At 56.4% G+C, this 14,184-nt stretch overlaps 5 protein-coding genes and 1 non-coding gene across 6 annotated transcripts; 4 read left to right on the forward strand and 2 right to left on the reverse strand.

Annotated features, from left to right (window-relative positions):
* Window positions 1–307: 307 nt before the first annotated feature.
* On the reverse strand, window positions 308–795 carry B0H18DRAFT_1112864 (uncharacterized protein; the record flags this gene model as incomplete). The annotated part of the gene is made up of 3 exons (XM_048032881.1): window positions 308–399; window positions 453–584; window positions 645–795. The coding sequence occupies 3 exons, from the start codon at window positions 793–795 to the stop codon at window positions 308–310; spliced, it is 375 nt and encodes a 124-aa protein (XP_047900056.1).
* Window positions 796–4,157: 3,362 nt separating this feature from the next.
* Window positions 4,158–6,330, forward strand: B0H18DRAFT_968553 (uncharacterized protein). Its single transcript, XM_048043512.1, has 3 exons — window positions 4,158–4,942; window positions 4,999–5,277; window positions 5,332–6,330. The coding sequence occupies exons 1-3, from the start codon at window positions 4,497–4,499 to the stop codon at window positions 6,143–6,145; spliced, it is 1,539 nt and encodes a 512-aa protein (XP_047900057.1). The 5' UTR covers window positions 4,158–4,496; the 3' UTR covers window positions 6,146–6,330.
* On the reverse strand, window positions 6,331–8,017 carry B0H18DRAFT_968555 (nucleotide-binding domain-containing protein). Its single transcript, XM_048043513.1, has 8 exons — window positions 7,850–8,017; window positions 7,794–7,814; window positions 7,673–7,737; window positions 7,584–7,623; window positions 7,458–7,532; window positions 7,184–7,355; window positions 6,657–7,107; window positions 6,331–6,593 (listed from the first exon to the last, which is right to left on the reverse strand). Exons 1-8 carry the CDS (start codon window positions 7,958–7,960, stop codon window positions 6,518–6,520), a joined length of 1,011 nt encoding a protein of 336 aa, XP_047900058.1. The 5' UTR covers window positions 7,961–8,017; the 3' UTR covers window positions 6,331–6,517.
* An 829-nt stretch (window positions 8,018–8,846) lies between these two features.
* B0H18DRAFT_949984 (uncharacterized protein) lies at window positions 8,847–9,560 on the forward strand (the record flags this gene model as incomplete). The annotated part of the gene is made up of 1 exon (XM_048041933.1): window positions 8,847–9,560. One exon carries the CDS (start codon window positions 8,847–8,849, stop codon window positions 9,558–9,560), a length of 714 nt encoding a protein of 237 aa, XP_047900059.1.
* A 1,323-nt stretch (window positions 9,561–10,883) lies between these two features.
* On the forward strand, window positions 10,884–12,788 carry B0H18DRAFT_182832 (uncharacterized protein). The gene is made up of 18 exons (XM_048037002.1): window positions 10,884–11,064; window positions 11,117–11,195; window positions 11,246–11,259; window positions 11,312–11,348; window positions 11,407–11,468; window positions 11,529–11,556; window positions 11,610–11,635; window positions 11,684–11,709; window positions 11,765–11,808; window positions 11,861–11,885; window positions 11,948–11,959; window positions 12,013–12,028; window positions 12,092–12,134; window positions 12,190–12,290; window positions 12,344–12,403; window positions 12,464–12,491; window positions 12,545–12,608; window positions 12,662–12,788. Exons 1-18 carry the CDS (start codon window positions 10,994–10,996, stop codon window positions 12,688–12,690), a joined length of 765 nt encoding a protein of 254 aa, XP_047900060.1. The 5' UTR covers window positions 10,884–10,993; the 3' UTR covers window positions 12,691–12,788.
* Window positions 12,789–13,404: 616 nt separating this feature from the next.
* B0H18DRAFT_t7 lies at window positions 13,405–13,486 on the forward strand. The gene has a single exon. It is a non-coding gene; the product is annotated as a tRNA-Trp (tRNA).
* The last annotated feature ends 698 nt before the right edge of the window (window positions 13,487–14,184 follow it).

The raw sequence follows: 14,184 nt of genomic DNA on the forward strand, positions 1-14,184 counted from the left end.
ACAACAGCGACAATAGGGACCCACGATCCAGATGTATGAATTGCTGGCATTCCACTTGCTTGCGTCTTCTCTTCGTATTGCGCCCATGCATCGGAGGTATAGTGTACGGAGACATTCTCATGCAAAGGAGGTCGTATGTTTTCACTTCGCCATTCGCCAAAGCAATGAAGGCCTATAATGCAGCGGCGCCTGAGACGCCGTGGAAGGTTTTGAATCAAAGAAACTCACATGTGTATGTGATGGGGACACAGTGATACAGCTGACAGCTCTCGTCAGCAGAGAGGCCATACGGTGCTATATTTCGTGCTCACTTGACAGTTTGAGGTAGGTGCACCACCTTGAGTAGTTTAGGTTTGCCTAACGTTGATAGATCCCATATGTGTAGGCGATAGCGGTCGTCTGTATGAGACAGTGAGCCCCTGCGATGTAACATAAACAATTACATATCGAACCAACACAGAGTAATCGGAACAACGTCTCTGCAAAGCTGAGGAAGCTCGCCCGTGCTCCTGGTGGATCCGAGAGACGCAGAGTACATTCGGCACCAGGAGAACCATACACGACGATCTGACCAGAGAGAAAGCCTAGTAAACCGGTCGGTCAATGATGAGTCAACATTAAAGGCGGGATACGATCCAGCTTACCAGCTGCAAGCAGTCCTGAGACAGGCTCTGTAGCAAGGGCCGTGACGTTAAGATGATGGCGGACATGCCTCAGAGTACCAGCTTGCCAATCGATCTCGTCGGAGAGCTCAAGGGAGAGATCAACGTAAGACTTGTCATTTTTGAACAACATGGGGGTCAATATCAGCGTCCTGTGCCACGGTCGTAGACAAGAGACGATCGCTGCCACTGGCGGTGCATGGCCCGGGCCTCCGGACGCGCGCAGCGACGACAGCGACGCGCCAGGCGCCCGCCACGTGAATTCAGGCCCGCGACAACGCGATCACGTGCATACGTCCCGCCGATGTTGAAGTCGGTGGTCGCCTTTAGCGCTCTCATCAAATCACCATCGTGTGCCGCCCTCTCGACCCCGTTCCCCACATTACACGCCGCCGTCGCCGTCGACATCATGTCGACATGGGGCATTGGTGATAACCACGACTCCGACGAAGTACAAATCCTCAAGGAACAACTCCGCAATAAAGGTACGCGTTGTGGCTTCAGACGCATTCGCATATACCAACTTCGTTTCCCCAGATGCACAATATACTACGCTCCACAGCCAGTTGCTCAAGAGAGAAGACGATTTGAAAGATATACAGGCCTCTTTTGATGACGTAGTCACAAAGGTACGTGGTCTGCTCGCTTGTCTTGTCTAGATTTGACATCTGCATGCAGCTTCGACGAGAGGCCGACCGCGCCATCAAATTGGAGGCTACCATAAACCAGCGTAATCAAGAACTACAGAACGAACGCACTACGCGCCAGAATGTTGAAGCTGCTCTGGTCGCTACGCAGCAGAAGCTAAAGACCGCTGAACAAGCGTCGCTCGAACTACACGGAACACTTGATTCGCTAAGCAGGGGCATGCAGTCGACCACATCGCAGAAAGGAGCGCTGGAGACGGAGAACGCTTCACTAAAGGCGAAGATGCGATCTTTGCAGACAGAGCTGGCAGTCAAGGAACATGCGGCAGAATCGACTTTGCGGCAAAGTCGGAATGCGGCCCCGGGCGTGCGCGGTCGCCCTAGGTCCTCGTCTGTGAACAACTTCCGGGTCACTGCGCTTGAGCGCGAGTCCGCTGATTTGAACAGCCGTCTGGCCCAGCAGACGAAGGAGCTACACGAAGCCAAAGCCCAGGCGACACGTCTACAGGAATCCCTCGTGCGACGGGAGAACGAGAAGATTGCCACGGAGAAGCAACTCCGCAGGGAGCTTGAGCAAGCACGATCCGAGCTTGAAGACAGCCAGGAGGAGTTGCGCACGTTGCAGGGTAGCGGCGGGGCCGACGCGGCTGCCAGAGAAATGGGGCTCTTGGAGCGTTTAGAGGATGAAGAACGAAAGGTCGCAATGCTCGAGGCAGAGCTGAAACGTTCTGGTGGTACGCAGACCAAGAGAGAGCTTGCGATGCTGCGAGACGAAGTCCAGAGGACTTTGGGCTTACTGCAGGCCGAGAAGACAAAGGTTGCGGAGGCGGAGACAAGATTAGTCGAGCTGATAGATGATAAGGAAGCTGCGTTGGACGAGCGGGACCGGGCTTCTGAGCAAGCACAACAAATGCAGGAACATGTCCGTGGCGTGAGCAGCAGAATACAGTAAGTGATCACAGTGAAGCACACAGATCATACTGACGACGGTCGTAGGGATCTCGAGGCCCGACTCGCGACCTCCGCTCAGGGCACTCTGGTCCCACTTTCTCCGGGCAAAGATGCCGAGACTGCGGCAACGATCGAACGGCTGCTCAACAAGATCGAGAGTCTACGCAGCGAACGTGATGGCCTCCGTTACGAGCGTGATGACCTACAAAGAGACTTCGACTTCTTAAATGACGAGAGCAGGTTTACTATCGAGGACCTCCGAGCGAAGCTCGCTGCCGCTCCGGTAGCTTATCCAGCCGGTCCTTTCCCTGCGCAAAAGTCTGTCGTACAACTCGGACTTCCTGGCAGACAGGGCATACGGCTCCAGCGACATGCACTCGTCTTTGCCCTCGTGGCTCAGCATGCAGCCGATCATGACGCACACAATCTCTCGCGGATCGAGTACCTTTCGCAGGCCTTGGCCGCTGCTCACGATGAGTACGCGCAGACTCAGCTATATTTGGCCGATAAAGAGGCAAGCGTGTGCAGCTCCAATGCTGTCCTCGCGGAGAAAGATGCTCGGCTGCACCAAGTCGAAGCAGCGCTCGCGGAGTCTACCCAGAACTTGCACTTGGCCGAGTCTACTATAGCGGCGTGCAAAGACATCATCGCTCGTCTGGAGGAGGAGCGTTCTCTCGAGCGGGACCAACAAGACGACGCAGCCGCCACTCTCACACAGGCTGAAGCCCGCTTCGAGGAGCTTTCGCAGGCCCTGCTTGAAGCCGAGACGCAGCGCGATGCACTCGCGCTGCAACTACAGCACGCGCAGCAAGATCTCGAGACCGCCCGCCAGGAGCTTACGGAGGCGGACGAGCGGTCGGCGCAGCAGCTACGCTCTCTGTCTTCAGGAGAGTCTGACAAAGCACTGCACAACCAGATCAAGACACTCGAGGAGCGCGTACTCCGACGCACAGAGCAGATCGGCGTCCACCAACACGATATCAAGCGGCTAGAGGCGAACTTGAGATTGCAGGAGGAGCGCGTTGCGGAGATGACAGGCGAGCTGGAGGTTATGACAGGCGAGAAGGAGGCGATGGTGGAGGACTGCAGGGCCAGTAGGGAAGAGAGGGACGAAGCACGCGGCAAGGCCGAGTCGCTCGAAGAGAAGGCGGAGCAGCTCGAGGACGAGAGGGACGAGATTCAGGCCGCGCTGGAAAGCGTGAAGGCAGAAGCGAGACGTCTTGCCGACGAGGTCCAACAACTCACGCTACATCGGACTGAGTCGGAGACCCTGCACGCCGAACTGCGATCCTTGAACGAGGAGCGCATCTGCCTGTCGCAGGCTCTGGAAGAGAAGACACGTCAGGCGGAAGGACTTGGTCACGAAGCGTCTCGTCTGGAGAACGAGACCATCCAGGCTACTCTTGCGCTCGCTACACTGCAGACCGCCCTTCGTGCTATTGGGCTGTCTGGACGCTGTGCACAAGATGCTAAAGTTATGGCGCAGCGAGAGTCCGCCCTTCTGCGACAAGACGTAGAGGAGAGGGTAGCCCAGATCACGTCATTACAGCAGCAGCTAGACGCGTTGCGTGAGTTGCAGGCGGCCGCCGAAGGCGAGAAGGAGGCACAACTCCTCGCGGAACAGACAAGACTTCAGGAAGAGCTCCAGTCCCTCCGATCCGCCCACTCTGAGTTACGCTCAGCTCTCGAACGAGACAGCCAGCATTTCGCCCAGTGCAGCGAGGAATTCCAGCAGAAACTTGCGGAGAGCGCCAGAACCCAGTCACAACTGCGAGAGCAGCTGGCTACGGCACAAGCAGAGAAGGCCGAGGTAGTACAGGCTCTGCAAGGCCAACTCGACAACGTTGCGGCCGAACTTGAGGCGCTTCAAGCATCTCACGAGCAGTCGAAGCAGTCTCACCAAGAAGCCGAGGCAGCCCTAAAAACCTCCAAGCACGATCTCGAACGTCAACTCGAAGATGCTTTGGAACGACTCCAGGAGACGGATCGCGTCGGTGATGAACTCTCAGCCATTCGTGCGGAACAACAGAAGGAGCTGGAGGACTTGCACAATGACTTCGAGCGCACGAAGGCCGACTTGACCGAGGTCAACTTCGCGCGCAAAGAGGCTGACGCACAGTGCGAAGGTCTGCTCGAGGAAGTCGAGTCTCTCAAAACTCAGCTTTCGGAGAAGACAGAGGCCTATGAGGCCGCCGAGGCTGAATTTGAGCGGCTGCGGGACTGCGAGCTCAAGGAGATGCACGAAAGACTCGACGGCGCCGCTCGGGAAGCGGAACAGGTTCAGAGCGCTCTCGCCGAAGTGGAAGACCGATATCAGCAACTCTTCGAGGAGTCATCCACGGCGAAGGACGACTTGCAGAACCAGCTCACGTCTGCGCAGGACGAGGTCGACTACTTAAAGGCAACCCTTCGGGGCGAGATGGATCTGCACGCGCGGACGCAGAAGGAGCATGAGGAGGAAGTGCGCCTCGCTAAGGACGAGACAGCTGAGGCAGAGAGGGAGAGCGACCAGCTCCGTCAAGAGATAACTGCTCTCCGTGCGCAACTCGAGGAAGCAGACTCTTCGCTACAGACGCTCGAGAACGAGCGGACAGCTCTGCAGTTCGACGCAACCAGCATGGGTGCGGAGGTACAGCGCCTCAAATCCCTCCAGCGCTATCTAGAGAGCCAGGTCAAGGAGAGGTAAGTATCACGTCGCGTCTATTCCGACGAACCCCCATACTCACCAACGATGACAGTGAAACCCGTATCCAGTCTTTGTCGGACGACCTTGACGAGGCACGCTCCAAACTTGTGCAATCCGAGAAGGCATTCCAAGGCCTGGAGGCGACCTCATCAATGCGGGAGATTCAGCAAGAGCAGACCATCCATGCGCTCAAGCGTGATCTACAGGCTCTTCGATCGAACCCTTCGTTGGAAGAGAAGATCGCCGATCTTGAGGAGCGAAACATGGAGATGGAAGAGCACCTGCGTAACAAGTGCGCAGAGATTGAGGAGAATGACGATCGCTTCATTGAGTGCGTAAGATTCCGGGTTGCGTAGATCCGCCTCACTGACAGTCCGCCTCACAGGATGCTCAAAGAGAAGAAGAAACTCACGAGCAGGATCGAGACGCTCACGAGAAAGCTTCATGCACTCCAGAGCAAAGTTGCGGCCGGAGAAGCTGACGCGTCCACGCCCAAGGCTGAGGCAGGGCCTTCTTCCGCTCCTGCGCTACGTGCAGCAAGGTCCTCGTCATCCATGGCTCCTCAGCCTGTCGTCCCCAGGCTGGAGCGCGTACCACACTCACAGCCTCCATTGCCAACTCCTACATACACGCCAACGACCCCCAACTCTCGCTCACGTATCGCCTCGGGGCCATCGGCGTTGCCGAGGCCCAAGACACCAGAGGTCCGGACGTCACAGCCTACCGTCTTCAGAGCTCGCACGCCAGAAGCACGGCGGACGCCGTCCCAGGCGCCATCCCTGCCCCCCATCCCCGCCATGCCCATCGCGTTCTCATCCTCGTCCATGGCCACGACGAGCACGGCGGGCAAGAAGCGCAGGGCGCCGGACGACTTCGACGACTGCGAGAGCCTGCCTCCGCAGGGCTTCACCGCCGACTGCCTGCCCGTCAACCAGCCCGCGACGCCCCGCGCCCGCAGAGCGCTGCAGGCGGTGCGGACGGGGTTCACGCCCGTGCGGAGCCACGTCATGCAGCTGTCCCCTCGGCGGGCGACCACAGCCGCTCTTCCTCCTGCGATCGCGGACGTGACGAACAGTCCGCGCGGGAAGGCGGCCGCGCAGGAGGCGACGGCTGCGAAGCGGGGGTGGCTGGGCAAGATCAGGAATGGGTCGGGGCAGGCGAGGGCGGTGTCGTCCCGGCCTGCGTATGACCGCAGGTGACGACTTGCCATTGCCAGTGGGATCATGACTCTGAGGTTACGAGGTTCGCCAGTTATGACACACACTGTATAATGTTCCTGGTCCTATGAGCTCTCTACGTCTATCTTTATGTGTTGTGCATGCACCGTACAGGTCCTGTATCCTTAGCACGCATGGACTCTCTCTCGAATACATTCTATTGATCATCTCTAACTACGCGATGCTGATACATGAGTGCTATTTGAGCTGTACGAGGCAACTATACATTTGGCGCTTACATACGCGTCATTCAAGTTTGCTGCTACACACTGACCGGTAAGACGTTTTCTCGACCTAGCATACATCCCGTTGCGATCTTCTTACGTTGGCGCAGCCCGGGCAACCACCCCTCTCTCAATTGTTCAATTTGCTTGCGATCAAGTCTGTCACCTCTTGCGCGGCGCCCCACGAGTTCTGGTATCCCGCAGCGCTATCGAACGCGTCGCGGCTCAGCACTGCCAGCACTCCTCCACGCCCCAAGCTACAGACTCACCCGAATCCATACGCGTGGACAAGCAACACGCGTCCTTCCGCACCCACATCGCTCTCCCGCAGCGGCAGCAGCTCGCTCTTCAGCGGCACGTCAGTCCACGCCGCCTCCACGCGCGGACCGCCCTTCCTCGCCGGCCGCAGCCCAACGTTGTGGCGCAGGACCCGCGTCTCCGCGTCCTTTAGCTGCGGCGCCAGCGCGGCGCACCGTTCAAAGATGCCCTTCGCCGTCGGCACGTCGAGCGAGGTGTCCCAGTTGTCCGGCTGGAAGGTCCCGCCGAGCAGGACCTCGCCCGGCGGCGAGGGCCGCGGGATGATGTAGGTCGCCTGGCCCTGCGTGCCCGTACCGAGCGGGAGCGAGATGAACTCTTTGAGGCCGGGCGCGTGCACGATGATGGTCTGCCCGCGGATGGGGAACACGTCCGTGTCTTCCACGCCGACCAGGGAGCGGGCGCCTGCGATCCAAGGCGTGGTCAGGGCGATCGCGCGGATGGGGTGTGTGTGTCGAGTGCACGAGGCTACGGCACGCACCTAGGCCGGTTGCGTTCACGAGGACGCTGTTCGGGCCTGCGAGGGCGACTGCCTCGCCAAGGCTGTGCACCCTCCTGCGGACGAACTCTACGCCGCGCGCGAGCAGCTCGGACTGGAGCCAGGGGAGGTAGAGCTCCGGGTTGACGGAGAAGGTCTTAAACGCGATGCCGCCCTGCAGGCTGAGGGGACTTCACCGGGTCCAAGACGCGGAACTGCGGGAGGGGTGACGTCGATATGGTGAGCTCGCGAGTGTTGTGGAGGGAAGTTGACTGACGTCTCTGACGAGATCCTTGTACCACAATTGGCTGAGATCTTCGTTCGTCGTGAAGAATACCCGCGAGGGAAGCGCCTGCGTAATTTGCTGCAGTCAGCTCCCGAGGCGTCGATGCGCAGAACGTACCATAGCCAGCCCTTGGGGAATCAATTCCCACATCTTGTTGCTTCCCTGAGGTCACCCTCTGCATCCGCACCGCATGGCGAGAGACTCACAATGTTGCTCGCTCCCACGTCCGCGTCCTCTCCTCGAAGCTTCTAATCGGTGACCAGTTCGCCCCCTAAACGGACCGGCATGTTACGATACCTCTCGAGTCGACAGCCACCACAAACGCACCGCCCATGGACTCGCAAACGACTGCGAGTGAGATCTTCAGGCATGTCTCTTGCGACGATCTTGATGTTGTACGCATTGGGAGAGGTGGTCAACAGAGTGTGGGCGATGGTGAGGCCGATGACCCCTGCGCCGAGGATGACGACCTGAACTGGCCTGCCTTCAGACATTGCTGGTTCGAGTTGTGTTCTCCGTCCGCCCTCTGTCCGCAAAGGCTCAGACAGGCGATGGCGTGCGATGACTCGTATCCTAACCCTGACCTAGGGCTCTTCCAATCACGTGCCGACTGCGACCGCCGCAGTGTCGACGAGTTCACCACTCGCCACATTGTCGCAACTGCTCTGACCTTGCAAGTCGTTCTTGCTGCACGCACTGCTTCGAACGCTGAACGGCGACCACACTGGAGCGAAAACCGTCGTTTCAAAAAGGAAGGTCATGGCCCACGACGCGTAAGTACCTTACGTTGTAGCGTCGAACTGGCGTCGAGAGCTCGAGGGTGCGCGGTAAGGTGAGTTATGCGCATTGCTGAATGAATTGAGAACTGCATTGGTGGACCGTTGATTGCGAAACGGGGTCTGGACTGCCTTCTTCTGGCTCTCCGCGAGCCCACAACGTGTTTTCCGTGCGGTCGGAAGCAGTCGACTTCATCCAACGCGCATCATGATAGACATTGCGTGATAGACATTATTGCACGCTGTTCGTATACAGTATACCTCCAGGAACTCACATGACCCGTCCTCAGAACACTGTCCTCCTATATGCGCCGGCTTTCTCAATCTGGCGACCACAACGGCTCGTGCCTTCATACAAGTCGCCACTGTACGGACCGAACGATGCGAGGTTGCGGTGTAGGGCTTTCCACCTTGTGCTGTCCTCTATAGCCTCAGAAGCGCGTCCCCACAACGTGCACGCAGCAAGTCCACCAGTCCTCGGGAGAATATGAATGCCCTCAGCGCAGTGCGATCCTCCCAACCTCATCGTACTCCAGCACTCCGGTAGTCGCTTCCCCCGCATCCTCACCCCAATCCGGCATTGGTCTCTCTTTCGACCACACTCATGGCTCCCGAAGTCAAGTTCACCGCGTGGGGCATCCCGTACCTAGTCGAGTTCAAGAACGTCGCCTTCCGCGCGCGCCAGCGCTCCCGCTCCCCGCCGCGCGTCCCCACCATCGCCCGCGACTCCCGTTGCTTCTCCTTCATCCTCGTCGACCGCCCGCCCAGCTTCGACGACACCACATCCATCGCAAGCGTCGAGACCGCCTCCTCGGAGACGCTCGCCTACCCCGGCGACGACACCGGCGAGGGCGAGGGCCTCTTCATCCAGTTCGCGACCCAGCGCCGTGGGATGCACCAGAAGCTCTCGAACACACGGCTCTGGCGCCTGAAGCAGCGCATCGCGAAGGCCGTGCTGGCCGCGGGCATGGACGCGTCGCCGGGGACGGAGAAGACGGACCCGATGGACGTCCCGACGCTGTCGAGGATGTCGTACGGGAGCATCCGCTCGGACGACTCGTCGCCCATGCCGGACGGCTCGCCGGGCGCCCTGTTTAGCGGCACGTACGGGCAGGTGATGGTGGCGCTGCAGGCGCGGGGCTCGTCACGACGCCGTGCAAGGAGTCTGGGTTCGACGAAGGTGCGCAGTGTCGGGGCGTTGGTCTGCAGGAGCGAGGACCTCACGTGTGTTGCAGCTACCCGGCTCGGCGCGCTGTTCGTCGCGAACCATACAATGGACAGCAAGGTCGAGTTCACTAAGCTCACTTTGTGGGCATGAACACGTCTCGTGAGTATATGCTACTTCGGTTGCTCTGTCTGAGACTGACGACAATATATGTCGTGCGAAGCTGACTTCGCGATAGCATATTTATGCTTAACCACTATTGGAAACCTATGCGCAGGTCCCCCTGCGCTATTCACCCATGATGACGGAGACGGGCTGTAACGAAGAGGCTTGGTGGTGATGGCCCTCAATAGTGTACGATAGGAAGTGAAGGGAATAAGTGAAGGGTCACCCGGACACCCGCCACCTGTGGACCAGGGAGCGGCTGCGTAGCTGGTACTATGCGGTTGGGGGCGTATATTTGATTGTCGTCATTTCCTATGGACACAGGACAATGACCATTGTATAACACCCACTAGCGGAACACCAGCATAACGAGAACACAGATGCGCAATCGGAGAGACGAGGTGTTCGCGGCACCGATCAGCTTGGTGAGTAGAGTTTGGGTCTTGAACGTTGTCAACGATTTGAAGGTGCAGCTCGAACAGCGATAGCAACGGAGTGTTCTACGCACCAACGCAACAATCCTAGTCAAATCATCCGGTAATTGAACGAAGGTTTGGGCCGGACAGTGCTCGGGTTCCTTGCAGCAGCGCCATATAAGTCTTGACAGTGCAGTATTAAGTCTAGATGCTCAGGGCTTGCTCCGAACCTAAGGCCCAAGGGACTACAGGGTATCTCGGACACGGCAATGTCACTGTCTTTGTCCTGCAGCTCCACTCATCCCGACCAATTGGATGGCCTAGGCACATAATGAACGGCGGCTGGGCGCGCACTACGTGGCCAAGCCAATCTCACCGATCGAGATGAAGGGACCAGGGACGATGGGGTATTCCTGACCCGTCGCTGCGGTCGCCCGAGGTCTGAAGCTTGTTTGGTGCATCTCAAGTCTCATAATTATGTCTCAAAATGGTCCCGCGCCGCAGAGGGCAGGTTCACAGTTCCGTGCGTGTGGTGCCCCATCTGCGCAGACTTTCTATTGACTGTCACCCCGTAACGTAGGAGGACTGCGCGCGTGCGCGCGGGGAGCCTTCCAGTAACAGGGGTAGGAGCGGAGGCGAACCCCGTTACACCGCAATGGCTGTGGACGGCCGAAGGTGCTGTCAGTGCAGGGCGGAGATGAGGATGAACCACTCCCGGCGGGTCGTGCGCACCATGAAGCCGGAAAGAGCATGGCCGGCAGCCACCCGCCCCTGGCCGCGCCATGATCGAGATCGGCTCCGCCCCGCCGTCTCGCACTGGGCCCGCGGCCAGCCCGCGACCGTTGCTGGACAGCCCCCCACTCAGTTTTCCCGCCGTCCAGGTCCGAATCACGCGGAGGATTGTTCCCGGGACTCAATTATAATGTCGGCGGTCCTCGATCACAGTTGCCTTGGACGCTACTCCCACTACGCTCCTCGTTATCATTCTCGTGTGCGGTGGCCAACATGGTCGGCGTGAACCTGCATCTCAATGACACGATGGGCTGCACGTTCATCGGGGTGTTCTTTTCTCTCGCGTGAGTAGCGTAACTTCGTCATGATTTCTGGGCAGATGCTGATGTCGAACAGTCTGTACGGGGCCTCGTGCGCGCAGACGATATTCTATTTCTACGAGTACCCGGCGGACAAGATGAGAGTGAAGTCATTGGTGAGTAGGCCCCCTGCGATGTGCGTGCCTATCTCACATCGCATTGAAAGGTGACCATACTATGGTGCGCATACTCGCACCAACCGCGCAGAGTCGCATCTGACAGCCCAGGACAGGGTACTGGATACCGCTAGAACGATTCTCGATATATGTGTAAGTCTGGAATCATTGTCATCCAGAACAAGCACTGACGAGACTCCCGGTTCTGCAGTATCTCTGGTATTGGCTCATCGCTCACCACGCGGATGTGACTGGTCTGTCTGTGCTTCCCGAGTCAGTAACACAACGTTTCGTCGGTTTCGCCGCCGTTTGACCCACCTCGTCTCACTCTAGCACATTCACCGCGGAGTTTTTCATCTCAGTAAGCATGCACACTGCCGTTGACTTCCCTCACGCGCTGAACGGATCGTTTAGGCGTTGACTGTGTTCATCGTTCAATGGTAAGTGGCCTATATCGCGCTATATCAGTGGTCTCATCAACTATCCAGTTACTTTATCTCTACAATCTGGAGACGTAGGCGTATATCTCCTGCTCCTTCGATTCGCGACTAAATATCACATACAAACAGTGCTCTCACAGAAGTGGTACCAATGGCTGCTCACGTCTGTTGTGGTAAGTGGGCGAGATTCTGCGCAAGGTTAATCGACTAACGCAGGAGCTGTAGGTATTACTCGCTGTCGTGTCGTTCGGTATGTCGCCAGTGATCATGTATACCTGGCTCTTTTACTCATTGGCGACCAATCGCGTGCAGTCGGAGGCATTGGTATGGGGCACGGTACTCACGTCTGTTCACTTACTGATCGAAATCGCATGCAGTTACTGTATACCGCATGTACGTCCTCCGCTCTGGTCCTTTTTATGGACGTGGTAGCTGACGCGGATGCGCAATTCGCAGTAATCTCGATACACACGCCACTGCGGCCGTCCTAGACTCCACGGTCAGTTTTTCCGCGTCACCAACGTAGTACATTGCTCTGATGGCCTTTCGTGCAGATTCCGGCATCGATACAAACCGTCGTTGCATTCGTTGCAGATGCTTACATTACCGTCTCACTTTGTGCGATTCTCTGGAATCAGAAGACCGGTTTCAAAAGGTAAATTCGTCCTCTTGGATCTACGCAGGACTGGCCATTGACTGGACTGTTAGGACGGAGACCCTGATCACCACGCTCATAGTCTATTCCATTCATCGGGGTATCTTTACCGGGTAAGTTAGCAGCTGCGGCTTCGGTGCTTGACTTGCTAAAGCTGAGCGGGAATGATTCAGTCTGATCCAATTGGCGCACTTCACCACGGTACGTGTATACCATATCATGTCCCGTGTCCATCTCGTACTGATTCGACGCAGTATATTTCCACCATTCACTCCAGCAGTTTGTACTGGATGCTATGGCACATACCAGGAAGTGGAAGTCAGTGCATAGGCCTCTCGTCCAGATGTCAGTTCTAACCGTAACTCTTGCAGTCTACGTCAATTCGCTGCTTGCCGTGTAAGTTTTCGGTCACCGTCAACGTGAGGTTTCTGGGTGTACTAACATTTGCCCTCCGTTAGATTGAATGTGCGTCACCAGCTACGCGAAGGGTCATCGGACGCGGATTTCTCCCTCGACGTCTTCTCTCTCGACACAACGCCGGGACAGAGTGTATCGATTTCAAGGCAAGTAGTTTGTGCACGTCGCATCATCGCCGCCACTGACCTCATATAACAGGGGAAGATCACGGACGACATTCACCAGGCCCCCTCAGACTCGAACCCATATCATGCTCACCAGAGAAGTCGTCCAGGATGATGGCGAGAGGACACAGGTCCATTCGACAATTAGAGAGGATGATGTGGGCGACAAAGTATTACTCTCGGGACAGTCTTTGTGAATTGTATTATGATACTTGTACGACATGCTTGCAACGAACCTACCTTCGTTGGTGAAGCGACAACCTTGAACTCACTGAGAAGTTGGCCACCGAGATGCGCGCGTAGATCGCGCCGTTGGTCTTCGAGTCCTGAGACGGTTCAATGTTATGTATCGCTGGGGGTGTAACTCCGGAACGCTGATTTGAGCGTCTTCACGGACATCTGCATGTGAACGAGTGCTTTACAGTATATCAGTTCGACAGGGCCCGCCTCCCCGATGCTTTCCTGCTCGGACGCAGTGATCGAGCAGCAAAGCGGTGGCAATCGAAGGAGCAATGTAAAAGCAAAAGCTACAAGGACCCGTGGCGCAGCGGTAGCGCGTGAGATTCCAGGTGCGGGATATCCTCAAGGTCATCCGTTCGATCCGGGTCGGGTTCAAATCCTTTCCCTTTTTTCACCGGGCGAGAGTCCGAATTTTTGAGTCTGAAAGATTGAGAAAGGAGTTCAAATCGGTTTACCTATGTTTAGTATGATAATTGTAAATATCATGTCCAATCATTGTGTGTGTAAGATTGGGGATAAGGTGGTATCGATCACAATTTTTTTTGGTAATACCTCTAATCTTTCTATACAGAAGCTTAGAGAAAGTCCTCAGATGCAGAATGAGTATTCATGGCTGAAATGATAGTGAACAGACAGTAGAGGTATTGCAGTGTTATTTACAATCTTGCCTTTCAATATCATGCAACATTGAGAAATGATTGTGACAGGCTTCACAATCATCCATATCTACACAATTAGAGAGGCCTTTGAGAGGAAGCCATGAATTGCGCAATTACATTGTTTTTGTAATGAAAGATGGCACGTATGACTGCAATCTTGTCTCAGTGTATGTGCACAGAATGATGGTTGTCATTGGTGATAAGATTGTAATGTAGAATGTGATTTACAAGCTGACACCAGTGTCTCTGACTGAGATGTAATACTGTTCATGATCTCTCCATCTGAAACATAGGGATCATTGTACTCAACATTTGTGCATGAACTTAAATAGATAACAGTGGCATACCTACCTACTCTGTACCCTCTCATTTTCAACAGCTCTCATGAAGAGCCATGAAGCATTGGGACAATGG

This window comes from Fomitopsis serialis (assembly GCF_022376445.1).
Source record: "Fomitopsis serialis strain Sig1Antser10 chromosome Unknown B0H18scaffold_2, whole genome shotgun sequence".
NCBI lineage: Eukaryota > Fungi > Basidiomycota > Agaricomycetes > Polyporales > Fomitopsidaceae > Fomitopsis > Fomitopsis serialis.